Consider the following 26,470-nt stretch of genomic DNA (forward strand, 5'->3'; position numbering starts at 1 on the left):
AGTTCGTCAGCCGCGAAGTTCTAGATAGCACCATATAAAGTAAAACGCCATTAATTCCCCAAGGACCTGTTGATTAGTTAATCTCAAAGGGAAGTCCCGCTAGCAAGAATATCAGCTGATGATAAAGGATCCTTTGAAAGGTGGTTACAGTCTTGTAGTGCCAAAAGTGCAGTATAGATGGGTGGGGGAGAAAGGTCAAACCCAGAAGATGAAGTTAAAATGGTGAATCTGGCAAAAAGATGGCATTATTTACACATGTACCTGCAAATATCTACTGAAGAAGGCACTCACGTCTTTTCAAACTGATCGCCATAAACCAGTCGCAGTGAAGCAGCACCGCACGATACACCTCGAGGCGATTGAAGATCATAAATTCAAGAGAGAGAGAGAAAGCGCTCTTATAGTCAAATGTAAAAAAACCATTGCTTTAGAGCTAATATGAACCTCCAAATAAAAAACGAAGAAATACAAGGTTGCTAGAGCTAAGTACCTCAGTACATGAAGCTTAGTACAGACATTTATGAGAAGTACAATCATGAAAAGTAGCTGGTGAACGACCCCATGAGCATGCATGTCCAAGAATGGACCGCGAGGACTTTGAAAGAAGACCCAAGACTTCAGCTAACAGCCAAACTCATCATCCAACTGCGGACTCCTTACTTTATTTAAGATAGGAGAATAAACAAAGGGAAGGGAGTGATGATGAGAAGCCCGCTTGGCTTACTATACTTTCAACTATCCCATTTTGCGCAAAAAGAAAAAAAGATTAGGCTGTTGCAACCACCTCTCAAACGTTCTGCTTCTTCTCCACTCTTGGCAGATGAGAGAACCATGCGTATAAAACGCAAGAGAGGCCCGTCCGTGTCTTCCTCTTCCCATCAAAATCACATCATTCTCATCATAATAAGCACTGCGATACATCTTCTTGTTTGCCTTTTATGGTGGTGCTGCTCTGTGCCTTCCGGTGGAAGGCCTCTTGCTCAAATGAGTATTCCATTTTACGACAACATGATGCTGTTTATCAACGTTGTTGAACAAAAAAAATGGGATGCTCATTAAGGCAAGATGCTTTGCATGGGAGGCCTCACTTTGGTCATCAAGTCGGCACGTCCACTTTTCAAGGATTCGAGGAGGGGATCTGCCCTCGAACTTGTAGGCATTGTGCGCACGTGAATGTACGTGACTTTCATCGGAAGCGAACTTTCCTCGTAGATTTGTCATTTTACCCCATCATTTTCTTTCGTTATATGGATATGTCTTGCGGCTAAGATTTAGATACACTTGATTTTTACTGACATAAACTAGCTTTTGAGTGAATATTGGTAGCGATTCCCATTAAAAGAACAGTAGCACGAATTAAATGCTCCAAGATCTTCTCTCTGGACCCAGACGAGTTGGGAAGTTGTACTAGAATAAGTTTTTTACTGACAGAAAATGAGATGTGATATGATCTCTCTCTGGACCAGTCTTAAGGTTCATGGGTTTAGGCCATTTGGTACGTGCTCTTTCTTAGCTAGTGATTATGACTTTGGCCAAAGTAATTAAAACTCGGACTTCCGATCGCTCGATCTAGCATTTGGAGTAATGAATGTTTAGGGTCTTGCTAATGAATGCTACCATTGAAATCTCTTTGGGTCTTTTGGCTTCTATAGTTAGATGCGACAAGCGAAATTGGTAGTTCGATTGACGTAGACACGGCAAGGTCGCTAATCAATATTTGTTTCCTTAATTATTTCTTAGTTTTGGTTTCCATCTAGGCTTAATTGCGATTATGGTGTGGTTTCATGGGATTTGTAAACTATTTATCTAAGTTGCTCATAATGATTTTTCGTAGACGTTCAAACGAAGTTGTCTCTTATCTACATGGATTTTTGTTGGCGTATTCCCCATAATCCGTCTCTCTAGCCATATTTACAAGCATCTTCTCCACTAAAGCCTATTTTTTTTCACTAACTTGTTTATATCTTTCTTATCGAGGCCTTAAATTTTCTTACTCCAATATATTTAAGAATGTTACCAACTTTTTTTTTCCAATTGAGATACCAACTAGTTTTGGTTACTAACTCCATTTGAATTACTTACCAATATTGACACAACTAAAAGATTTAGGGTTGAATTGATAAAACTGCAATAGATTTAAGAATTTTTGGATAATTTTCCCTGAGTTTACCAACCTTTAGTTACGTGACTTACCATTTTTGTTCTCATTAGGTTATCAACTAGTTATGGTTTACCAAGTCTCATTGAAATTGCTTACCAATGTTTATTTGGTTATATTTGAATTTACTGATTTTCTATTGACCACATTTATTTTCCTTACTTATCAGTCCGTCAAATTTACCAACTCTTTCTAGGAAATACCTACCTCAATCAGAGTGAGTACCTATGTTTATTCAAATGGCTCTCATAGTTCTTTTGTAACCGTCTTGATCTAGCGTTGTTTTTTTGGATGGCTAGATAATCTCCTACCTTAGATTTAGAGATTTCATTTTATAGATTTTGACTCATGCCTTATTTTTTCAGATTCCTAGGATGAATCAACCTCCACCATTGCGATTTAGAGTTCCTGTATATTTTGCCTGCGGATATCAATATGTGTTAATACCTTAATCGGCAGTAGTTTATACTAAGTGTAGTTCGGTTGTATTGATTGACGTATGGATACTAAATGGATCCCTCATCAATTTGTGTTCTGGTACTTTAACATCGACGGTGAGCTCGTTGGACTACTAAAGGGTTTTGATGGTCCCCCTTGGCTAACGACGTGTTAATGAGAGAGGTTGTCGAACCATAGCATAATGACTTGACTTTTGTATAGCTAGGTTTTAGGTGCAAGAGTATGGGGTAGTAATGACAAACTCCCGACCTTCTTCCCAAAGTTGAAGCGTTGTATTCTGTTTCTTTTTGTAGTTGTATTGATACTTGGAAGATGGAAGATAATTGAAAAATGTAAATGCATATTATTCAAATTTGTCAACTTTACGTTTAACTTGCGATGTGATTTTTGTGCTTCCACATGCTTTATAATAAATAAATAATTGCACTAAAAGATCTTGTATTGCCCGTGATGTTCTGGGGCATCACGTTTTACCTACAGATCCATTATGTATTTTTCATCATCATAAATCTTAGTGATCAAGCTTGCCAATAACGATGGAATTTGAACCCTAATAAAAAACAGTGAGTTTACATGAATCGACATCCATTTTTCTCACTACATACCTTCTTCATGTAGAAACTAGGGTTGCGTTTGGTCGCGTGGATTTCTAACCAGGATAGGGCTTGATAGGATATGGTATGAAATTCAAGAAATTTACTATATCCTATCTACTGTTTGGTGAAGCGTGGAAATAAAGCCGGATATTTTCACTTCTTACCATGTCCATTATTTGCTATGAACGTCAGATCAGTGTAAATGAACTTAAAAATTGCACAAATGGAGATGATAAAAATCTCTCACGACACTCTTACCTACTTTCATTTTTATTTGCTTATTTTTTATTATTTTTCCTCTCTTTTTTTTAATTATTTTGTTTTTTTATTTCTTTTTTCCCCTCCATCATTCTCTAATAAAATTTTATTAAATAGTGAACTATACTAATATACCTAAAATATGTATATATATATATATATATATATATTAGTATTGATTTATATATATGAAATTTATATCACATGATATAAAGAAATTTTGAATATATAAATAAAAATAAGAATAAATAAAAACAAATTTTGACCGAAGGAGGCCCGGTAGCCGGCCAATGCCGCCATTGTACCGCCGTTGCACCGCCTGATTTGATTCCAATCCAAGCCCACTAAGACTATTTTCTTGGCCCACAAAGCCCCCAACAACTCTCACCAAGCCCCACCAACTCCTATGCCTCTTAGCCGAAGGGATGGCTAAGAGGACTTTAGGAGTATTTCGTGTACTTTAAACTGAAGGAAGGGAGATCTTGAAGTACAAAGAGGCGAATAGGCATGTGACCTGCTGGTAAAGGGATTAGAGAGATGGGGCTGGAGAGTACCAGGTCCGGGGTTCGATCCTCGTAAGTACCGTACACACATGTACATAGAAGATACGAGTGAGACACAAAAAAAAGTTCCAAGAAGAATAAGGATAACGAGACACCTCTTTCTCTCCCCCCTAAAATGCTGAAGCTCTCTCTCCCTCCTCCTCATTTGGCCGAGAGCTCTCTCTGTCACTCTCCCTCTCTTGGCCGGACCTTCCTCCTCCCTCTAACTGCGTGAGCACAAACGTGTGATTGCCCCGTCTCACTCGTTCAAGGTAGAATTCCTCTCATTTCTTGTTTACTTCGCCTTTACTCAGACCTGTGGTCCACTTGAATCCCCGTTTTCCCTCATTTTCATGTTGATATATCGCGTGCTTGCCTCGGATCTATGTGTTGCCGAGAGCCTGGGGTGTCACTTTAGCCTCGTTTCACCTTCATTTACTCGAAGTAAAGTCACACCTCATGTTAAGTTAGAATATAGTGTTGTCATTTTGTGTTAAATCATTGTATGTGTTTAGTTCGTAACAACGTTCAAACCGGTCCTTTGGAAGACCACTCCGCCCGGCCTTAAACTCGCCAAACCGTGGCTGGTTCGGCGTGTTGAGGAGCGGTTAACGCCGGTTTGGGGGGTCCTGAGGTGGCCTTGAGCTGTTCTGGTGGCCCTGTGTCTCATTGGGGCGCTTCAGGGTTCATTTGGGACAATTTGACGAGCGATCGAGCCTTCGGAGCTCGTGGTCCAGCACGTTCAAGGGCTCGACGGAAGTCTTCGAGGATTCATTTGGCTTCAATAAGGGTCCCGGGGTGTCCCTTTTACTTTCATATACTATTTCGGGGTCAAAATTGCATGCTCATGCCCTAATATTGTTGTCGAATTTGTGTTATCGTGATTGATCTGTTGTTCAATGACATGTTTTAGTGTAACTTAGATGTTTAATCACGTTATCTTAAGTGTAAATGGAAAATGACAAAAAATGATAAATACAAAGGACAAAAATAATGAAACCTGCATTTGGTGGTAAATCACATTTTTTTGGGAATAGTGTAATTCCTGCTGAGTCGCATCTCATGATATTAGATTTTCCACTGCATCGTTTAGTTTTAGGATGTATGCATCTTTATTTAGAGTACCTGCATATTTAAATTTAAACACGAGGTCCTATCTTGGAGCTTTATATTAATGCGGTGTGATATTCTTTGTCCGACTCGTATCGGGTTTTCCTTCACTTTATTACTTTATTATTATCATGGTTTATTTATGATGATATCCTATTTCTTTTTCTTTTTTTTGGTCGATCCTATTCTATCTCTCACTCACGATACACACTCAGACTTGCGCCCCACCTCTTGCAAGGCGTGGGCGTCGAAACCCACATCTTAAACTACGTGGCTCCACCCCTACCCCCCTGCGAAGGTGGGGATTCGAACTCTCCACCTCCCCCTTCTCAAGTGAGAAGGGTGGCCACTGGGGTAAACCCCCAGTGGTTGATGATATCCTATTTCGTGTAACCATCAATGTGTTTAAATTCCATTATTTGTGTCGACGATGCCCAACCATTTAGATGTGTGTGCCTAGGGACATTAAAAAATTGGAGAGATGATATGAAGCGTTTTTACATAAAGAGAAAAGATATCAATTTCGGGGTGTTAGATTAACCTCTAGTGTAATCAAGTCCTCGGGACTAAGTTCTCGGGATGAATTCTTTGGTTCACAATAGTAAGACGACCTCACGATTTTACTTAGCCTCTAATCTAACTTCAATAAATTAGTGGCGACTATTATAGTAAGAACAAATTTTTCATAATCAGCTGAGTCAAACCAAGTTGCGATCGATAGGATTTAAGAGAACTCGAGAAGAGTATGAGTGCCATCTCGTGAGAGGAATCGTCCATGCTTACTTGGTAATCCGTTAACTCACATCGAGGTAAAATATATGATGTTTCATCTCAAGTAGGGTCATGACAAAGCTATACAAATAAAAGTTGGTATATTAGTACAAAAATTACTAATTTGCACACTATCAAGAAAGTTTGGTAATTTTATGAAAGTATTGGTAAGTTACTAACAAGTAGTTTCCGTTTTTGACACTTACCAACACTTACTGAAATTTATCGGCATAAGAAAAGCCCTTATTCTTGGGTACGAAACAATAAATTACCGATACGATTTATGAAATAATTAAACATATGTTAGATTGGACTATGATTTGTATTTAATGGAGGCTTTGGTTATAGGCATGTGTTCATTGAAAAAAAGTACTTATGCATGCATGCATGCATCTCTTCATGATAGAATGAAAAACATAAACAAGTTTCAATTTACACATATTTTGTTTCTATATCTTTTGAAAAAGCCAAAATAGCATCACCGCTCGTCATCTCGTACTTAAAGCACGCCAAAAGAAGCAAACAGTTTCCTCCCTTCGGAAATGTATGGATACTGTTTGAACCGGCTGCTCTATATCCATGAAGGAAATCAAAGCGACCGAGCACTCGAAAACAATCTACTTTAATTCCTATATTACGCGACAACGCCCGCCTTCGTTTCAAATGAACTGTCCACAGGGGGTGAGACACTCTTTGCCGCACTTGAATAAACCTCAAACTTTCGATGTCGAGGGCATGAGAAGCGCTAGCTCGACATGCATGCGATTAGGGATAGTCCCATGTAGGAAGCACATTGATTGATCTGGGGATTTCACGAGCTAAAGTGAGGTATTAGTGTGGAGCAGCACTTGTTCATCTGATCAGCCTATCTCGTGATGAAGCTCATGACTAGACCACACATGCTTGGATGGATGGAGAGTGGGCTTTATTTCTCAAGGCCGGACGGTCCATTCTCCTCGACACGACAGCAACAACTGATGATCCACTTTTCTCAGATGGGTCGTGCTTCGATTGCGATCATCGACAGAGGAACGTCGATTGAGGCGACGGTGAATGGTGATGATGATGAGTCGAGCTTTGATGGGTTTTTTGGCTTTTGGACGTTTCTGGTGGAAAAGCTATTATTACATCCACTCCACGGAGTCCATGTAATGTGTAACTTGTCGTCGCAAGGTGGCACTGTCACTTCGGCAATGTATAAAGGAAGAAAGAGACCGCCCTTGTCCTTGTATCATCCATCCAAGCGAGATGTCACATTTCATAATGTTACCAGCAATTGTTATATGATTCACGTAGTAAGAGCGCTCCCAGATAGAATTTTTTTTACTTTTCGATGAACACACTTTGACTCTAATCCATGACATCTAAAACTTTATGACTACATGCGAATTTCAACACGTAACTTCACTTATAAGTTTTTCACGGCTTTGAATAATATATTGGAATTTTGGAAGAGAAAAGTGAAGATGTTTTTTTTTTTTAAACTTTTGCTAAGCATGAGCAAACATTTTTCTTTTTAAAAGTGTATGAATTAACTTTGGAAAGCCATTTTGGTAATCACCACCAACAATTGAAGCTAATTTGGCGATGAATATCATAGTCAGTCCTACTCCTACCGCACAACCGAGGGGTGGAATGGGCCCCAGCACTTGTTGCTTTTGTCGGCTCCTGTCGGCTGCCTTTGCCATTTTCCACCTCCATTATTGTATTATAATATATTATATTATATGTTACATTTTCCATTTCCTTTGTTTTCCACCTTCACATATTTTTGTGCTCTCTAATATATTCCCTTCCATTATGATCAAAGTATGAAGGGAACAAAAGATTACATCAAAGATGCGCATGCTCAAATGGGTGTGTACCTGCTGTTGCAGCTTCAAATGAAGTGGCCAAAGCCTTCTGTTTTTTCCATGCATGCACAACTCCATGTCCTTATTTCCTTTGCTGAGAGATTAATCAACTCATGCAAATTTCTATATTCGTGAGCTTACTTCGATTTTTTTTATACGGATTGAGTAGTTATAAATAGATAGTGCTCTTATGCAAAACAAAATATAGTTTCCTCGATGTCACCAGCCTTTCAGATGAATTTTTATTTTCGAACGAAGAAAATGATTTCAGAGAAGATAAAATGAAGAGGGTTTTTTCCAAGCGAAAAAAAAACTCAAGAAAGTAAAAGAGGGTTGATGTAGTGCCAAAAGACTTCAGCTATTCCTAATGGAGCAAAACTGGAAATTTGAGGAGATGCTTTTAGAAACATCAAGAGTGAATGCATGCACTGAGATGGAGCTTTTTGATGTAATGAAATCTTTGTGGTTTTGAAAAATCTCAGCCTTGCCAATGAGATTGAACGGCCTTTAGAAAGACAAGGAATCAAATGAAGAGCTTTCCATCGTTCGAGTCAAAAAGGTAGAGAACCATCAGCTCTAGTCCACCCCACAATGAATTTAAAAAGACAAGGCTAAAACACACACATTTGCACAATTTTGAAATCCACATCAGACAGAAATTCCCACGCAGTAAACCCCATGAGAAAATATTCTAACATATATCATGAGGTGTAGTCAAAACAAACCTCTCTCTCTCTCCCTCTCTCTCTCTTTCTCATAAAGTAAAGCCACCGCATAAAGCCATGATACATACAACCTAAAACATTCTTTCTTGCATCAACTGCAGCTCCAGACAAACAGAAGGTGGACTCTCTCTCTCTCTCTCAAGTCACCTTTTGCCTTTTTGCTTAATTTGCTCCATCAGGGCTTGTTCATGGATACTGCTCGATGGCCATCACAGGTAGAGACGTCCGTCTCTCTCTTGTCCCTCTCGCTTTCTTCATTTTTTGCAATTCTGAGCTCTCTTTTTTTCCTCAGCTTTCTTTTTTCTCTCAGGGCAACCATGGATTGAGAGGTTGTTTGTTTGGTGTCCTTTTCTACCTGCACATAAGATGCATGGTGTTCTTTTGGCGTTGATCTTACTTTCATCATGTTGCTGTTCTCTCTTTTGCAAAAGTGAAAACTTTTACTTTTTGAAATGTGAGGGCAATTGCTTACTGCGACTTTTCCTTTCTTCACCTTTTCTTTTGCTTATGTTAACTGTGATCATAAAGGAATAGGGGAAAAGGCATCATTTGTAATCAGCCTTTGTTCTTTTTAGCTCTTCGCTCTCCCTTTCTTTCTCTTTAATTCCTTTTACAGAAGCTACTTCGGCCAGGGAGAAGAACAGTATCTAATGTCTAGAAGCCGTAAACCGCTAGCTAATTGTCGATGTTCGATTTGATTGTCTCTAGCCTACCTGCCAAAGATGGTTCTTATCATACAAGTCAGTGGCGAATTGTGAAGATTGATCTTTTACCCATAGTGGGAATAAAAACCTTTCTCACCTGCCTCATCCTACCAAACCCTAATTTTTGTGAGTCCTTATTGTGAACTAGGACACAAGGGTGGTCAAGGGAATGGAAGAGACATCTCCAGATGCATGCAATAATAGGGCCATGTTGGAGAAGAGAGCAAGGCCTCAGGAGCAGCTGAATTGCCCAAGGTGTAATTCGAACAACACCAAGTTCTGCTATTACAACAACTACAGCCTCACTCAACCCAGGTACTTTTGCAAGACTTGCAGAAGGTACTGGACCGACGGCGGGTCTCTAAGAAATGTCCCAGTGGGAGGCGGTTCGAGGAAGAACAAGAAAGTATCCACCTCGTCGACGTCATCGTCACCATCAGCTTCTTCTCGGCTCCCCGATCTTAACCCATCAACTGTAATCTCTCACTTCTCTGCTCAAAACCCAAAGGCAGGACTACTGTACGAAGGTCAAGATCTCAATTTGGGCTTTCCAGCCACCCAAGAATACCACGCAACAATTGCTCAGTATGTTCAACTTCCCAAAGTTGATCACGAGACTAGTAGTGGCGGTCCAGATAACAACTCTAGTGCACCTTCTTCAGCTCTAGAGCTGCTCAGGAATAGTTCTAGCGGAATGGGTTCAAGGGGCTTGAGTCTTCCTTTCCTCCCGGCGAACATACAGGCCGATTCCAATGCTATCTACTCGTCGGCAGGGTTTAATTTGCAAGAACTCAAGCCCTCTCTTAGCTTCTCTGTGGATAACAGGTATGCGAGTGCCCATGGAGTTGTTCATCAAGAGAATGTTGGGAAGTTACTGTTCCCTTTTGGAGGAATGATGAAGCAGCTTTCGAGCACGGGTGGCAGTGATCAAGTAGATCACAATGGAAAGGGCCAGAGCAGTTCGAATGCATATTGGAATGGAATGTTAGGTGGAGGATCGTGGTAGAGAGGGATCGTTCAACTGGGGAAGCTGCGTGTGCTGGCTCTTTTCCTCTCTTTTGTGTTAACCTTTTTTTTTTTCCTCCTCTCATGGTTGTTACTACATGTCTCAAACTGTTCAGAGCTAACAGATAGAATACATGTATTGTATGGCTTTCTTTTTCTTTTTCTTTTTTTCCTAAACAATTTTAAGCTTTTTGGATCTTTAGAAGGGTTTGCTTTTGCTAAGCTACTCAAGCGAAAAGTTGGATGAAGTTCATCGGTTTGGAGTTTACCTATCTGAGACGTGCTTTCTTATCATATCGAAGAAAGGAAAAGTTGGACTCAAAGGTAAATAGATACCGAAGAATTATTAAGAGTATCTTCCTGCTGGAGTCTTTTAGTAATGCCCTGGAAGATATCATGAATTTATCAAAGAAGTTTTCTCAATTATCCATAAGATATGGGATGTGTGTGGTGCATGCGATCAGTGAAGACCGCCTTTAGTTTGCCTCTCAAGTACAAAAGAGCTGGTTTTCCTTAGCAAAGAACCTCGAACTCCAATTCATCTCGCATGCATGTCTAAAGAAAAATTGTTAGATGGCTATGGTTTTAAGTAATGTCACAATAGAGCAGGGGATCGAAGTCTTAATATCTGCGAATTTGTGTTCCTACGGTTTTCTGGATTTCGATGTGCGGAAACTCTACTTAGTCGTTGAGCTGCTGTTAGTCATTGAGGGCATGGATGATCCTGATTTGTGAAGGTAAAAGATAAAGATAAGACTTTTGTGCCAGTAAACGGGGAGTGGGATTAGGGGGGGTCTCTCTTTTTCGAAGTGATTCGGGGGGGGGCGGGTGGTGTGTTAGGACAGAGAGAGGATGAAGCTTCGTGGGCAGAGACTCTCAGAGAGAAATTAATGGAAAAGAAAAGAGAGTTACCTGCCTCAACCAAATGCTCACCTAATGTTCTTTTTTATTCAGTATCCACTGAGATTTGGAGGACCCCAATCTCTGCGTCGTTGCCTGAATTTGATCATTACTTGCATGTTATCCACTCCCCTTTAAATATACCAAAGTAAAAGACACCCAAGGAAAATTTGTGCAAGTCCGACCCTTCTTTTTGGCCTGACCCGGGACCACCGGAACATTCCCAATAGGCAAGCGTGTTGAAATAAACACTAGCTATTCTCCACTATGCCAAGAAATTCTGACAATATTCTATGGTCACCTTCACCATCTTCTTCAGCCTACGGAGGAGACTTTCTGGTTAAAAATGGAATTTAGTATCATATAGGCTGCACATGGCCCGTTGATGTCAATTCGTAGAGATCGATTCGATTCGCATTTATATTCTGGACATAGAGACCCCCTTCTCTTCTCCAGCAGCCTCATAATGGAGACTCCACTCTATTTGTTGTTAGAAGGGGAAGGCACGGAGGGGCCTGACGGCTGCTACAAATTCAGTTCACTAAGCTCTATCAGGAAAATTCGCAGAAAGTCCTTCACCGTGATAATGTTCGTGTGTTTGCCGATCGATTCAAGCCAAACTGGATACCCAACAACAGATTGAGAATGCCGAGGGCCACGGACAATATCCTACCGCCCGTTCAAAATCGAGGCGCTACGACACCGACAACTAACACCAGCCATTTCAGAAGCAACAAATGTCAGCAACAGGCCTTGGGATTGTTCAGTCTGGAAGTCCCTTAGTCCGTCCCTACGACTCTTATTTTTATGGCAGAAACTTCTAGTCGACATGTAGAACATAAAAGAGCACAGTAAATTTACAATAATAAAAAGCAACGGTTGTACTGATATTACACTGACAAAAGCAACAAGTGCTTGCTCTGTTATCTGGACAGACGGAGTTTCTTTGCTGTACATAAGTAAACTGCTACACTCATATGACAGATTCGAAAAGCAGTTGGCACGATAACACTGTTCCGAGCATATGCCAATCTGACTTCTACACAGAGATGAAGCAGAACAAACAGCTCACTTCTCATTAGATCATAGTCTCAAATGCCCAGGTGAGTCCAATCATTTGTCTGCATTGATTCCAAAGATTCGGACCTTGTGCATATTAGGAAATTTGGCAACAACTAGCACCATCACAGCAAGTGTGTTCAAGAAGAGCATAGGATTCTGGTAGTCCGTTGTGTGAGATGCTATCAAGTAACTGTCAAGGACCATTAGAACAAAAGAGTCGGTGCTCGCATGATGAATCAACCCCAAAAGTGAAGTCAGTTCACAATGATATGACGCTAGCATAGCAAAGAGGACAATGAACAACAAAAGGGAACGAGGTTCACTTCCTCTAACACTCTGTAGATCTTAACTTGTGAAAGCCATCAACACTGTCGGCAACAATTTGTGAAATTTGTACTCTAATGACACGAATGAATAAGGTCATTATCCTTTTTTAACAAGAACTAGCCTTCAACCTAAAATTATAAAACGCCAAGAGAATGTCAAAGCACAGGCTCATTTCACTGCCCCACGAGTAGAGTCGAGCAATCATGTATTTCAGATACTCACACCCAAAATTTGAAATCAAGGAAGTTCACAATACTGTCGTCCAAACTAACTACTATTTTTCATGAAATTATTAGCTAATCTATCTTTTGTAGGCCATGCTTTTAGCTATCGAAGGAAATTTGATGATGGTCACGACTTGTAATTTCAGGAAAAACAGTGCACAACCGACTTAAATAATATGCAACCTTGAATCTTGCTTAGATTTGAGAATTGGAAGAGGCAATAAAGTTTCTCGTATTCATTAAGACAACCTCGAGCTGCTAACTTATGGAGATAACTATTACTGCAAAGTAACCATGGGTCTTGCTTAAGAATCAACACCATTGGCAAGACATAAACTTCCTTCACTATGACAATTGACACATATAATAACTTTAGCCAAAAGACAGAGAAGACCAAAAACTCATCATTTTTCCATATAGTTCTCGACAAAATAGTTCCATCCATCTCTTGGGCATCATTGCTCATAGGTGATGTAAAATTTAAGTTACTTTAGGAACACGAGCTTAATAGATAATATTATACAATCTTAGCTTTTGATTTGACTAAATATTTGAAGCATCCCACATTGCTCACTTAAGAGATTTATAATGGCCTCACATACATGTAGTATCCTGTCACTCATAGCTTCAGTTTTTTCGTTCAACGTCAGAACATTGCATCAAAGTCAAGTTTTAAATCTTTATGCATATTATACTCGATCACTTTACAAATGTGCAGTATTACTCCACTGAAGTAGACATCAAATATCATAATAGTTCTAAAAGGAATCGCACCATATGCTGATAGTTTTAACGCGTCTGACTAGTCTACCAACACAAACTTTATACACACAATCTGCAAATGTAGCCCTATTCATTTTAGAAAACCCTGACAACCCGATCGCGCCCCTATTTTTGAATGTCACAACCATTTTTTTTAACTCGACTGCTCCGATTGATAAGCTCGTGACTATAGAAAACAACCAAACAGTATGGAGCAGCAACAGAGAACCATTGACCTGGATCCTGAATGGTGATATAAAAACTACGACCGCAGTGTCAAGCATTCTATCTAGCAACATTTTATGACTTTGATATGCTAGAGCCTAGAATAGAATGATAGCATCATCTTTTCTAGATAACTTTGCAGAAATGAACTTACAGCACCACCGGTACAACTGTAAGAAACTTTCTGTTCCGTGTCAGCTGTTTCCCGTTGTCCATTTGCTCCCACCAAGTCAGGCCATTGTAGATTCCTTGATCTTCTGAGAAAGGCGTTCCTTTCTTCCAATGGAAGAAGTGGTAAGTGACCTGAAGGGGGAGTCCAGAGCTGAGAATTTTGTATTTGGAGGCGTGAAGCGACTAAACCAAGAATGAAAAGAGGAGACCCAAAAACAGTATGGCCACGTTAAGGCACTTAAGAGGGCATGAAAAGAACAGACCTAAACCAGCAATGGCCACTTATCTACCAAACGCTACAACTGAATGGATAATTGCCTTGGAGTGCGAGATGGGCCAAATGGGACGGTTATAATTGTCTACAACCAGTAAATTGGACGATCAACTTATGAGCGACACGTTGCGATTTAAGAGTATCCTATTAATATGCCAAAAGATTACCAAAAGACATGTAGAAACGATGTTGGCTGAATCTCTGGCTCGTTTTTTTTCCATAAACGGCAAGCTATACAAGAGTTGACCTTTTGCAAATGCAAACATCAGATGTTCATACAACATGCAATAGAGACAGAACGAAGCAGGTGGTAGGCTCTGATAGGTGGGGGAAGCTCTACTCTTCCTTAAAACAGACAATAACATCGCATGTTGCCAATCACGAATACCAAATTCAACTGGAATCTGAGAAGAGATCAGGAAGGAAGGCTAAAGATATGTGAAGCAGTCAATCCCACATGAACCTCCTACTCCTACGCCTACCTAACAGAGGGAGAGACGTGCATCATATATGAGCATACGCTGTGCAAATGTTCCGGCACCAAACACCCATAGAATTTGAATATATAATTGAGGCATAAAAAATCGAGCTTGCAGGAGGTGGCGTTTGCCCAGCTCTAAAACATCAGAGCAGAGTAGAGCAGTGGAGAAACGGAGGTTCGCATGGCAATAAAAAAAAAAAAAAAAAAAAAAGAGGCGAGAAGCGAACAAGAGCTCCATTCAACACATGCGGAAGGAAGGAACAAGCGAGAGGCGGCGAGGCGAATCTCTAAAGTGGGGGGAAGGAGAAGGTGGAGGGAATTACGAGGAAGTGGGAGAGGTTGACGACGGTCCAGGCCATGCCGGGGGAGCAGGAGGTGAGGGAGAGGACGAGGAGCCAACAGAAGAAGAGGATGAGAATGTAGGTGGTCCAAACTCCCGGGTACATGAACCACTCGGTGTTCCGGTTCAGATCCGCCGGCGGCACCGCCGTCACATACAGGTTCGGCATCGCCGCCTCCCGAAGCACGATCCCCGCGCTCGCTCGCGCGCGCACGCCACTCGCAGCCCGGGAATCAATTCGACGGCATAAAAAAAAGCAGAGACGAAAAGAAAGAAGCTCCTCGCTCTGTTCTTCGGTTCGGGGTTTCCCCCCGCAGCAGCCGCCTCACGCGGAGAGACTTGACCGGAGAAGACCGAGGAGGAGGTGAATTCGAGGGAGCTTTTGCCGGTGCTTCTGCCACAGAGAGAATCAGGAATTCAGGTCTCGGGGAAGGAGGGATGGGTTTGGCGGCGGTGGTGGTGAAGACGATGATGATAATTATGACGGCTCGCCATCGCCAACTGCCTTCCCTCCCTCGCAGGTCGACTCGGAGAGAGAGAGAGAGAGAGAGACTCTTGGGGCCACGACGCTCGAAAACGACGACGCTTCCGGCTCGCCGCTTCTGTTGGGCCTTCGTTGCGAGCCCGTATTGCGATGGGCCCGATGATTATGGGCCATGGCCCAGATTGGACTGGGCAGCATGATTCGGCTGAATCTTTTTTAATCACCGTCGTCGAGAGAAATCGAACCGTTGGAGGGCCGAACAAGTCGAGCATCCAATCACGGCCGTCCATCAGTATTGGCCCCCATGACTAGCCAGGTCCCACCGGCTTTCAGCCGGAGTTAGGACAGAAGTACGTTCTAACACACAGCACCAATACTAGCTCCTTTTGTTGCTTAAATCAATAAAAATTAGCTTAATTAATGAAATTTTGTTGATTGAAAAGTTTCATAATCCCCCCCCCCGCAAAAAAAAAAAACAAGAAAACCGCAAGTATGGATAGATAGACACTTATCGCCATGTTTATAAAACAAAAATTTATAGTAGAAAACGACATTTTGTAGTTAAGGAATGAATATTTAGTATTCAAATAAACCAGCTCGTGATTGTGTTTTGTGATGATGCGTATATAATTAAGCGGTGAGGTCAATAGGGCTTTTTTGTTTTTGTTTTTTTGTGACAAACGAGTAGTTACAATTAGGGATTTCAATCTGATCACTACTACTACACATAGGCAATGGTTTAATCGCAAAGATAACAAAGAGAAAATGGAGAAACAGGCTGCGGAAAATCCTTGTGATTGCGTGTGGCTGTTTTGTGAATTTGTGGCTCTCGACTCCATTGCGTCCCCATATATATATATTCATAAATTCTTGTCCTTCTAGTACGAAATGCAAATTTTAGGCATTGGAGTGAATTTCATGTCTCTTGATTTTTATACGGTCTTGTTAATTTGAGCGCCCTTGGGCATTGGTTAATAAGAAACCGTAGTCATTCTCATCAATGCACTGGCTACGCATGATATGAGGATAATAGTGTTTGGGAAATTACAAACTTTCTCTGTAATTAGACGTTCAACAAAATCTTTTTGATAATTATCCTGCCTTATATATACTAAATGGAGAAAATATACAAATATAATCATGCTACCGCTTCCTCGGCATTTTGCACACATTAAGCTTGAAAATCTGCACTTAGCATTTCAAATCGCGTCTAACATTCGGTCCAACTTACGAATTTGCCATTTTCGTTTAGGATGCGTTTGTTTAACCGAAAACTTTACGATAAAGAAAAATATTTTTCATGAAAATCATTTTTCAGGAAAAAGGTTATTTTTTTATTCATAGTGTAGTTTAAGGAAAGCGATTTCATTTTTGTCAAAAGGGAAGTCGTTTCCCCCGATCTAAGCTTGCCGTTTTCAGCCTATGCGATTTGTGTTATCGCTTTTTCAGAGTTATTAATTCTGTTTAATTTTATTGATTACAACAAACAATATCGTGTTACGTATCTGTCTACACCCTACCCCACCCATTGCTCAGCTCCTCCCCTCCTGATGCTGCCAATGTCACCTACAATCCCAATTGAGTTGCGACCATCAGTGTTGAAGTTGACTCATAACTGTTGAGCTCTGCCGGGGTAGAGCTTGACCTGGATCCATCCAAGTTCAAAGCCGGCCATGGGAGAGAGAGAGAGAGAGAGAGATGCATAGAGGGCTTAGCTGGGGGTTATAGACGGTACAGCGTCAATCGAAAATGGTGGTGGCGTGATGCTGGCCGGAGCCCATGGTGGAGAGAGAGAGAGAGAGAGATGCACAGACGGTTCAGCTGGGGTTAGGGACGGTATAGCGTCAATAAAAGATGGTGGCGGCATGACGTTGGTTGGAGCCCGCGGGAGAGAGAGAGAGAGAGAGGGGAAATGAAGGAATAGTTTAGGATTTGGATGAGCTTGATGGTAGATTGGTATGTTTGAATTTGGGATTCCATTTGGAGATGTCAATTGTAGGTTTTCAAACTCAAGATGCAAATTAATATTGGAATGAAAAGTGGATACGATTTTTTTTTTAATGCAAAACTCCAAAAGATGATTAAGGATAACAATCACCAAAAAGGTCGTAATGAGGTTTTATCAATGACTCCGGTGAGCAGAACCGTCTCATTGATCACGTGAAGCAAGGACAGTCAAGGATTAGGATCGATTAGAGGACCATGACGCGAAAAGGGCACGACCAGCTTATCGAATCATCCCTAATATTTGTAAATTAAAGACCACCAACTAAAGAGAAAAGCACTTGGTAGGCAGAGCACGATCCCCCTTGAATTTTTTAAACCCCATTGTGGCATTTCAACTTTTAGGCCACGACAAATTAGGTCACCTCTCTGTCTCTCTCACAAGTGCACCTTCAAACGTTTTTAGTAGAGTACCTAAAATTAGGTCACTATCTCACTTTTTGAACTTTACCACTAGCCAAAAGATCGATACGAATGTACATTTTCACAGCTTCGGTTACGTGCGTGATTGTATTGCTGCACCACTTCATGCACATGGGCGAGCAGAATAACTTATTTCACTTTTGACTCAGAAGAACCTTCCCCGGATGATGCAAAACCGAAACTGCATAATCCTCCAAATTTGCAGACGTCTTTCTGGGATTAAGACGAGCTTATAAAAGTTAAGATAGATCTCCGGGCAACGGAGTTGTTTTCTTTTCGGAAAATCATTAAGAAGTCCTAAATCTATTCCACTGTTGCCAATTTAGCCATAAACCTTTTAATTGTGTCAATTGAGTCTTAAACTTTTTCACGTTTTGCCGGTTGAGTCCATATGATCAATTTTAACAGGAAATCACTATCGTAGACGCCGGCTGTCCTATATGGCACGATTGACGCTAACGTGGATAATTTTTCTAATTTTTTAATATTCGAATCTTTTTTCTTTTATTCTCTTTTCCTTTTTTAATTTTTTTTTTACTGTGGCCAGCGAGGATCACACTCGCCCAGCTGGGCAAGGCCATCGTGGTCATAAGCAAGGCAAGCGTCGCTTGCAGCCGCGACCCTCTCCCGCAGCCGGCAAGGGCTTAGTGACCCTAGCCCAATGACTAGCGACCCTCGCCGGCCACAGTAAAAAGAAGTAAAGAAAATAAAGAAAAGAAAAAATTTTAATAAATTTTTTTAAAAATATTAGAAAAAAAATTACATGTTAGCGCCGGCCGTGCCACATAGAACAGCACGGTTGGTGTCCACGTTAACGATTTCTGACCAAATTTGGCCGGATGGACTCAATTGGTAAATTATGAGAAAAAGGTTGAGAATTTAACTGACACAATTAAAAGTTTTAAGACTAAATTTACACAAATACATTAGGAATTTATTGGTAATTTTCCTGTTCTCTTTCTCGAGTTAGTGGCGTTTGAAGTTGTTCCTTATCCGCGCGCGTGAGAACTGAATGAGGATATCTACGGGACGTGAATCGTCGTGAGTGGTCTTTGAGAAGAAGCACTCGTCGCCAAGGACAAAAGATCAAAGGGGACGTGTAAGATCTTTGGAGATGATAAATAAACTCATCAGGAAATTTTCATGTGCCATGACGTCTCGCAGAAAGCATGCTGTGACCTTTTTAGGCCATGTTATCTCGTCTTTTCTCATTCCAAAAAAGGCTGATATTGCATTCGTGGGTAGAGCTAATAAGAATTTGCACATAATGTTAGTGACTGATAAGTGTGTCCAAACTTTGAGCTTACGTACCCAGCAAAATTGAAAATATCACCTACGTATAACGTGCCCCACTACTTTAGGGGCAATATCTTATGTTTTAGTAAGCCAATTCAACTTCCTGTTAACTTTGAGACGGTCGTATATATATGCTTGACGGGTGTCCGAGCAGACAGCACAACCGAGGACAAGAACAAAGTGACCTGAAGAAAGCCAAACAAAGGCCGTTCCACATATACGCAGCTTAGCTTGTGCTCTTCAGTTTGTGTCCTTTAGAAAACAAATAGTCAGCTTTCATCCGAATTTATCTGGTCATGGAAAAACAAGTGTTGGGAGGGCTAGAGTGGAGGGTCAATGTTCCGGACGGAACGTCGGAGTTACCAGCTCCTGAACGTAGCTATTATTGCAAACCTTGGTTGGCATTGAAGGGCTTGGTCGGAGGGCTCGTGGCGAGGGTCCTGAAATTTCTGGAGAAGGCGTGGGCATTAGCAGTTTTGGAGCCTAAGAAAGTCATTCATGGCATCAAAGTTGGGATTGCTCTGTCCCTGGTTTCGCTGTTCTACTACATGAGGCCTTTATACGATGGTGTCGGAGGAAATGCTATGTGGGCTGTCATGACCGTGGTGGTGGTTTTTGAACACACTGTTGGTTAGTATTTGTATTTTTATCATGGAAGTCTTATTTACGAAGTCATTGTTGTTTTCACCTGTGACCGCTTTTAGTCATGTAATTTCTCCATTTGAGATTCATTTGTATGTATACATGCAGGAGCTACACTATGCAAGAGCATAAATAGAGCCACAGGCACATTTCTTGCTGGGTTACTTGGCATAGGTGTACACTGGGTGGCAAGTCAGTCAGGAGAAAAACTCGAGCCCGTAATTCTTGGAATATCTGTTTTCATACTGGGTAAGTAGGTGAAAAAGACATCTTAAAGAGTGAGATCTTCTAGTAGTGAACACTAATAGCAGAAGCTAACGTAAAAAGTTCTTTTGCAGCTTCAGCAGCAACATTTTCTCGGTTCATGCCATCGGTAAAAGCACGATTTGATTACGGTGCCATGATCTTCATACTCACCTTCAGCTTAGTTTCAGTATCCGGTTATCGCGTTGACAAACTGGTTGGAATGGCGCATCAGAGATTATCAACAATAGCTATTGGCACATCCTTATGCATTCTCATCAGTATGTTTGTCTCTCCTATTTGGGCCGGTGATGAGCTTCACCGGCTCATCCATGGGAACATGGAGAAGCTCGCTGAATCTCTCGAAGGTAATCATGTTAACACAAGTTCGGCATCTCTCTCTCTCTCTCTGTGGAATTACTAGTGACAGCAAGACATTAACTATACTAAGTTTCTGTTTGTCACTTATAAATGCACAGGTTGTGTTGCAAACTACTTCAAGGACAATCAGAGTGGGCATCCAAGCGAAAAAGACAATTCCAATAAAACACAAGCATATAACTGTGTGCTAAACTCAAAGGCCACTGAGGAATCTATGGTAACTCCTTGTTCGACAGCGAAAACAGCAAACTATCTAATAAATGCTTGTTGTGTAACTTCAAATGCTCAAAAGTTTTATAACTCGTATCCACTACTATGTAGGCCAATTTTGCGAGATGGGAACCTGCACATGGCCCTTTCAATTTCCGGCATCCCTGGAAAGAGTACCTCAAGATAGGAGCTCTCCTGCGCAACTGTGCTTGCTGTATTGAGGCACTCAGTGGTTGTCTTAACTCTGAAATGCAGGTGCATAAACTTGACAGCAGCTACTCTTTAAAATTCAGAACTTTCGTTGTTTTCATGAATTCTATTTAAAGCATTACTCAAGAGTGTATTCCTATTGGCATCAGGCAACCGAGCATTTAAAGGAATATCTCAAAGAAGCCAGCATGGCAGTGTGCTCACATTCATGTAATGTCTTGAGAGAACTTTCAATGTCAGTGAAAACAACGACCAATTCATCCAAGTTACAATTATCAGTTGGAGAGATGAATTTCGCACTACAAGAACTGCAAAATGCCCTGAAATCTCTTCCTACTCAACTCATTCTTCAGCAGCCACTTGCTGACGAATCTAATGAGAATAAGTCGACCACTACAAAAGAACGTGCACCGCCTGTCATTGGTGTAATACCACTGGCAACATTAGTGTCTTTGTTGACAGAAATTGCGGCAAGAATTGAAGAAACTGTTGATGGAGTGGTCAAGTTGGCAGAGTTGGCAGAGTTCAAGGCCTCCAATGAGGAGAAAATAGCACAAAATCAGTCCGCTAGCAAAGACCAAAGTTCAGATAACCCAAGTTGTGAAGCAGAACCATGAAGGCCCTTTCAGAGGCCTGAGTTCATAAGCACAAGTCACTTAAGAGAGAGATATTTCTCTCTTTCGTAAATTAATTTCAGTTGAAGAGAAAGGGTGGCATAGTTTTCTCGTGATCATAATCGGTATATAAGGGAATGAATATTCATATACAGGGTCAGGTGCTTAAATATTCAAATCTCAGTCTAATAACACTTTCTCACCAAATTCTTGGTGAAGTTTGAGTTCCACTTTTTGGATTTCATGCCTGGTGATGTATGATAGAAGGGAATTTAGAAGAAGCAAGGTTCACCAGCTTGTGGATGTGGGGGCTTTGATAACATCCATTGCTTGCTTTAGGCATATTGCAAGACACCATGCAATGCACCACCTTGGCTGGACTTTATGGATTCCACATCATTCATGACAAGAGAAAAGAGAATTCTTTGTTCAGTGGTCTGCAACTATTGGATCAGCAATATTTTCTATGACTGCTATAGCTCCAGATGTTCATCTGCACTCTTTTTGCCCCATTTCATAGATGAAATCATCAGACCACTTACTGAAAACAGGTCCCTGAGGACAATTTCGAAAGGTAATTAAGTCTCTTATGTTATTTCTATCAGGACATCGAAAATGGAAAAAGCAACCGAACACCATGCATCACAAGAAAAGAGACACAAGCAAATCTCCTTTTTTCATTCAGAAAAGCCTATTATTGCATCTGAAAGAGTTTCGTGCATCTGTTAACAAAATTCTTATTAAATAGGATAAGTATCCATCGATGTTTATTGCCCCAATCTGGAACTAGACTTAGTGGTATAAAAATAGCTTACTAGCGGTCTCACATCACTTTCTCGTTAGGCATAATTGAAGCAACCTGAGCGCTGGAATAGCCAGTAAGGCACAAATAATAAGGTCATGGTCCAAGTAAGCCTCGCTCTTCATCAGATTAACAAGAAAAGAAAAGAGAGAAGCTTCAATTTATGACAATACGCCTTATGCTAAAATATGACCAATTGCTAAAAACTGTCGAAGAATTGCATGGTTTGGATGTAAGACCGCTAGTAAGCTATTCAGAAAAGCCTATAATTGCATCTGAACGAGTTTCGTGCATCTGTTAACAAAATTCTTATTTAATATAATAAGTATCCTTCAATGTTTATTGCCCTAATCTGAAACTAGACTTAATGGTATAAGAATAGCTTACTAGCAGTCTTACATGAACTTTCTCGTCAGGCATAATTGAAGCAACCTGAGCATTAGAATAGCAAGTAAAGGCACAAATAATAAGATCACAGTTCAAGTAAGCGTCGCTCTTCATCAGATTAACAGGAAAACAAATAAGAGAAGCTTCAGTATATGACGATGCGCCATACACTAAATATAACCAATTGCTAAAACCGTCGAAGAATTACATCCAAACTGCAGTCAATTATAACTGTTTACTTGTTGACAAAGTTTGAATACCAGAGGGCGGAGGATGGAAAAGAAGAAAAAGTAGTTTTGGTAATGGATATGAGGGCATGGCTAGGAGAAGTCTCTATCATTGATTATACGCCGTTGTATATGCACATGAAGGACACTCATTTACATCACCCTGTAATCAGTCTGTCAGAAGGAGCCCTCTCCGCTGCTTCCTCATGATCGTCTTCTGCCCAGCCCACGTTCACAGCCAAGTCCTCCACGGCTACTTTGATTACATCCGATCGCACCCCTATGTCGGTAGCATACCGGCTCATACAATACATTCCAGCTGTTACTGTAGCCACCCCAACTGGACTTGGCATTAGCAACTTCAGAGGAGATGAGAGAATGGCAGCCAGGGGAGCACCAACGGCGGAAGAAGCTTGGCCACTTCTTCCGACCCCAAGCTTGTCCATTATCAAAAGACCCGTTTTACAGTACAGCGCAAAGTCCTCGCAGTTGTTCTGAAAGATGTCATAATTGCCAAATCCATTTTGAAGGAGATACATTGCCCTGTGAATGACAGATTCTGGCGGGTCAGAAGGGGCAGTGGTGCAAGTGCCTCCACGAACTTTGACCAGGAACACGGAGGGGGCAACCCCGTACTCAAAGCAGTACAGAGATCCCTTCCCGAGGAAGCAATCCAGGCAGGTGAGGGTCACACCGCTGTTGGGTAGCTTGAATCCACAGTCAGGGAAGGTTGGACAAGACGAAGACATTGAATCATAGGAGTCGGATTCTTCAATGCTTGAATCGGCGTTACGCTCAGGTCTAAAGTGAACTACCTTGCTTCCCCCGACATAGATCCCTACATGACAGACATCAAATAGATTCGAGATTTCATCATGGAAACTCAATGAAAAAGTTAAAATACTTGTTACCTTTACAGAGTCATCAAAGTAAAAGCCTACAGCTGGGTGCAGAGTACAATCAGAATTGTTCTCAATTTAACATGTGGCATACATCTAAAATGCTCCACCATACATACAAACTTTAGCAACAGGAAACAGGATCTGGGGGGTACTTTATCCCCGAAGCAAATATCTCCCTTCTACTGTTACTTATGCCATCTGATGATGAATATGCACATACGTTTATCCATTGTCTTGGATGGGGTTAGAGGATGCTAATTCGTCTAAAGTTCCAGTGACACCATGTTCCAAACTTCAAGCACTAGGCAATCCAGTCGGTCCCAAAAACAACTGAAGACCCAACTGCTATAAGGTAAATTTATATGCTTCCAGCTTATGTTTTTCAGAACCAAAAGGGTACAAGCCAGAAAACGTTCTACACAGTGTAGCAAGACACCAGCAAACATAACCTCAACTGAGCAAGAAACAGGAGGCATTTTTAAGTAAGAATCTTCCTATGGCATATAGCAATTAGATCCATCCTAACCATTGCTGTCGCTACGACACACTATTGATGCAGCAGCACAGTCAATTCAATCAGCAGTCCCAAATGGCTATTACGTGCCATCTTCTTAAGCTCTACCTGTTCTATTCATTAATCTTTAAATGGATGTATATTGTATACCTCAATGGTATTGTTAAGCTCTGCAATTGAAAGAATTGACCAATTCGAGTTTTGAATACTTACCATTTCTTGTCAGTCCACATGCGATATCTTTCTATTGTCTAACACATGCTCTATCCTGTTGCAATTGCTATAACATCCACTGCAGCAAAACCGCCAAATATAGCTTATCCAATCATCATTACGAGAATTGCTACGATGCAGCCCGCGAAACTCCAAATTCCGTTTATACACAGTGCAGGCACGGTTAAAGTCATGATCGTAAGCAGGGCTAACTGCTGAAGTAATCCAGACCGCCAGCGAAACAAGTTTACGGAACCACTCAACTGAGAAAACTCGAGATCGTCTTTAACTTTAAAGGGGCAAAAAAAAGGGAAAGAAAAAAGAATTCCTCTTCCAGGAAAGGCCTAGATCAGCGATTCAACTGGCAAAGAAATTCGAAAGTCTTCATCTGCATTCGTGTCTTTTGGTAGATAACTCGATACGCTCATCAAGCAAAAGCTGCACACTCGCATCAAATCCGACAACTTTCAAGCAAATGAGGGAACATCATGATGTCAATTCCGGAGCAAATCCACAGACAGAATCGGTAAAAAAAAAAGAAAAAAAGGCATGGTTTCGGAGCATCCCGACCCCCACATTCAGCAAGAAACCGAAACGTGGGAACGAAGACAAGAGAGGGCAATCGGAATCCACGCAATTCAGAGGCAATTGAGGGCGACGAAGACCCACGGGAAGCCTAGTGGTGCTCGCGAAAAGGAACGGCAAGCAACCGAACCGAACCGAACCGAAACACTCGAATCGAATCACGAAGGGGAGGAGGAAGAGAGAGAGAGGGAGAGGGGGGGGCAGGGACGGACCGTGGTGAGAGTAGGTGAAGACGGCGCGGTAAGTGTAGATGTGATCGCCGGGGTTGATCTCGCCGCGCTCCACTCGGTTGCTCAGCAGCCCCATCCCCTCCCGCCCCACACCACCGCCGCCACCGCCAGACAAACCACCCAAGAGACTGATGAGCTCTCGCGGACTGTGGGGATGCTGGTGGGGGGGGAGGCAAATTCTCACACACTCTCTCTCTCTCCACACCCTGCTACTCCATCGCCATCTGCTACTACATCGCCATGGAAGATGATGGTGATGGTGATGGTGATGGTGATGGTGGTGTTTCGCCCATGGATTCACATCATAAAGGAGGGCGAGGGCGAGGGGCGAGCGAGGATAGGGACGTGGCGTCTCGGGATTGGCTCCCCCTCAACGAATCTGCTCAACCAGACTTTTTCTCTCTTTCTCTGCCCTGCCCCCCCACCTCGATGGGTTCGGGTCGGTGGGGATTGTAATAAAAACAGAAAGAGAGGTTAAGGGGAGAACGTCATGATCAGATGCTATATTCGCAAAACAAATTGGTCGTATAATGATTGATGTCTTTTTTGGTTTTTGTATTGGGGTGGTCCACCCGTCTTCAGCTCGCTTTCTTTCTGACCTCTCGTCTCGTGCGTTGCAATTGCATCCATCTCTTTATCATGGGGTTTGGCCCCACTCCCCCCCCCCCAATCAACGTTGGCTTCGGATCCTTTGCTTTGCTTGGTGTCCCAGTCACTTGGGATTCCTCCCCCCATGCCATGACCGCCGATGCTTCCTTCCATCCCCCCCATGTCCCGAACATTGTCCCGTGTCTTCACCCCCATGGCAAGAGATTCCTTGTCGTCCCGCTCCACCTAAACAACGAGAGAGAGAGAGAGGCCATATGCTTCCCTTCACTTTTACACAAAAAAACGTGTAAGAACTCTGCCGCTGTTCCCCTGTACCCTCCGTGGATTTTTGTTAAACATCCATTTTTAACTCCGTCTGCAATCTCCCATGCACTATTTTTCTCATGTTGTATCTAATTAATATTTTGTACATCGAAACTTTCTATGTTTAAGCATGTTTAACAAGTGACTTTAGATACTCGTTCAGATGACCTTAATTTCACTTGTTTTGTTCCGGCGTTTTCAATTGTGTAATTGGGTTTTCAAACTTTTAATTCATCCATTCTAA

The 26,470-nt window shown here is 41.6% G+C and overlaps 4 protein-coding genes and 1 long non-coding RNA gene across 7 annotated transcripts; 2 read left to right on the forward strand and 3 right to left on the reverse strand.

Moving 5' to 3' along the window:
* Window positions 1–8,466: 8,466 nt before the first annotated feature.
* Window positions 8,467–10,453, forward strand: LOC115666624 (dof zinc finger protein DOF2.5). 3 transcript variants are annotated; one of them, XM_030588322.2, is made up of 2 exons: window positions 8,467–8,590; window positions 9,325–10,453. In XM_030588322.2, exon 2 carries the CDS (start codon window positions 9,346–9,348, stop codon window positions 10,180–10,182), a length of 837 nt encoding a protein of 278 aa, XP_030444182.1. In that variant the 5' UTR covers window positions 8,467–8,590; window positions 9,325–9,345; the 3' UTR covers window positions 10,183–10,453. The 3 variants fall into 3 exon arrangements, with proteins under 3 accessions (XP_030444182.1, XP_056160362.1, XP_056160363.1); XM_056304387.1 differs by having other exon boundaries at window positions 8,545–8,687; XM_056304388.1 differs by lacking the exon at window positions 8,467–8,590 and adding an exon at window positions 8,875–9,212.
* A 1,460-nt stretch (window positions 10,454–11,913) lies between these two features.
* On the reverse strand, window positions 11,914–15,466 carry LOC115687049 (uncharacterized). Its single transcript, XM_056304657.1, has 3 exons — window positions 14,931–15,466; window positions 13,836–13,984; window positions 11,914–12,333 (listed from the first exon to the last, which is right to left on the reverse strand). The coding sequence occupies exons 1-3, from the start codon at window positions 15,114–15,116 to the stop codon at window positions 12,195–12,197; spliced, it is 474 nt and encodes a 157-aa protein (XP_056160632.1). The 5' UTR covers window positions 15,117–15,466; the 3' UTR covers window positions 11,914–12,194.
* A 3,874-nt stretch (window positions 15,467–19,340) lies between these two features.
* On the forward strand, window positions 19,341–21,457 carry LOC115686989 (aluminum-activated malate transporter 10). Its single transcript, XM_030612440.2, has 6 exons — window positions 19,341–19,784; window positions 19,905–20,045; window positions 20,135–20,407; window positions 20,519–20,637; window positions 20,742–20,885; window positions 20,990–21,457. The coding sequence occupies exons 1-6, from the start codon at window positions 19,451–19,453 to the stop codon at window positions 21,455–21,457; spliced, it is 1,479 nt and encodes a 492-aa protein (XP_030468300.1). The 5' UTR covers window positions 19,341–19,450.
* Window positions 21,458–22,794: 1,337 nt separating this feature from the next.
* On the reverse strand, window positions 22,795–25,740 carry LOC115686990 (protein LEAD-SENSITIVE 1). The gene is made up of 2 exons (XM_030612441.2): window positions 25,297–25,740; window positions 22,795–23,708 (listed from the first exon to the last, which is right to left on the reverse strand). Exons 1-2 carry the CDS (start codon window positions 25,388–25,390, stop codon window positions 23,029–23,031), a joined length of 774 nt encoding a protein of 257 aa, XP_030468301.1. The 5' UTR covers window positions 25,391–25,740; the 3' UTR covers window positions 22,795–23,028.
* Window positions 24,413–25,290, reverse strand: LOC130135398 (uncharacterized). Its single transcript, XR_008814793.1, has 2 exons — window positions 24,518–25,290; window positions 24,413–24,456 (listed from the first exon to the last, which is right to left on the reverse strand). It is a non-coding gene; the product is annotated as an uncharacterized LOC130135398 (long non-coding RNA).
* Window positions 25,741–26,470: the final 730 nt, after the last annotated feature.

Source organism: Syzygium oleosum, unplaced genomic scaffold (assembly GCF_021117445.2).
Source record: "Syzygium oleosum isolate NSW1041296 unplaced genomic scaffold, Sole_v2.1 Sole_v2.32, whole genome shotgun sequence".
Classification (NCBI taxonomy): domain Eukaryota; kingdom Viridiplantae; phylum Streptophyta; class Magnoliopsida; order Myrtales; family Myrtaceae; genus Syzygium; species Syzygium oleosum.

Bases quoted from the DNA above. Each gene is read 5' to 3' on its own strand.
- LOC115686989 (XM_030612440.2), top strand. From the start codon at position 19,451: ATGGAAAAACAAGTGTTGGGAGGGCTAGAGTGGAGGGTCAATGTTCCG. The intron at 19,785-19,904 runs GTTAGTATTTGT...GTATACATGCAG, and splicing joins GGTTTTTGAACACACTGTTG to GAGCTACACTATGCAAGAGC. The intron at 20,886-20,989 runs GTGCATAAACTT...TATTGGCATCAG, and splicing joins GTCTTAACTCTGAAATGCAG to GCAACCGAGCATTTAAAGGA.
- LOC115666624 (XM_056304387.1), top strand. From the start codon at position 8,661: ATGGATACTGCTCGATGGCCATCACAG. The intron at 8,688-9,324 runs GTAGAGACGTCC...ATTGTGAACTAG, and splicing joins CTGCTCGATGGCCATCACAG to GACACAAGGGTGGTCAAGGG.
- LOC115687049 (XM_056304657.1), bottom strand. From the start codon at position 15,116: ATGCCGAACCTGTATGTGACGGCGGTGCCGCCGGCGGATCTGAACCGG. The intron at 13,985-14,930 runs GTAATTCCCTCC...CTCCCCCTTCAG, and splicing joins TCAACCTCTCCCACTTCCTC to GTCACTTACCACTTCTTCCA. The intron at 12,334-13,835 runs GTAAGTTCATTT...GGTCCTTGACAG, and splicing joins ACAGTTGTACCGGTGGTGCT to TTACTTGATAGCATCTCACA.
- LOC115686990 (XM_030612441.2), bottom strand. From the start codon at position 25,390: ATGGGGCTGCTGAGCAACCGAGTGGAGCGCGGCGAGATCAACCCCGGC. The intron at 23,709-25,296 runs GTCCGTCCCTGC...TCTGTCATGTAG, and splicing joins CTTCACCTACTCTCACCACG to GGATCTATGTCGGGGGAAGC.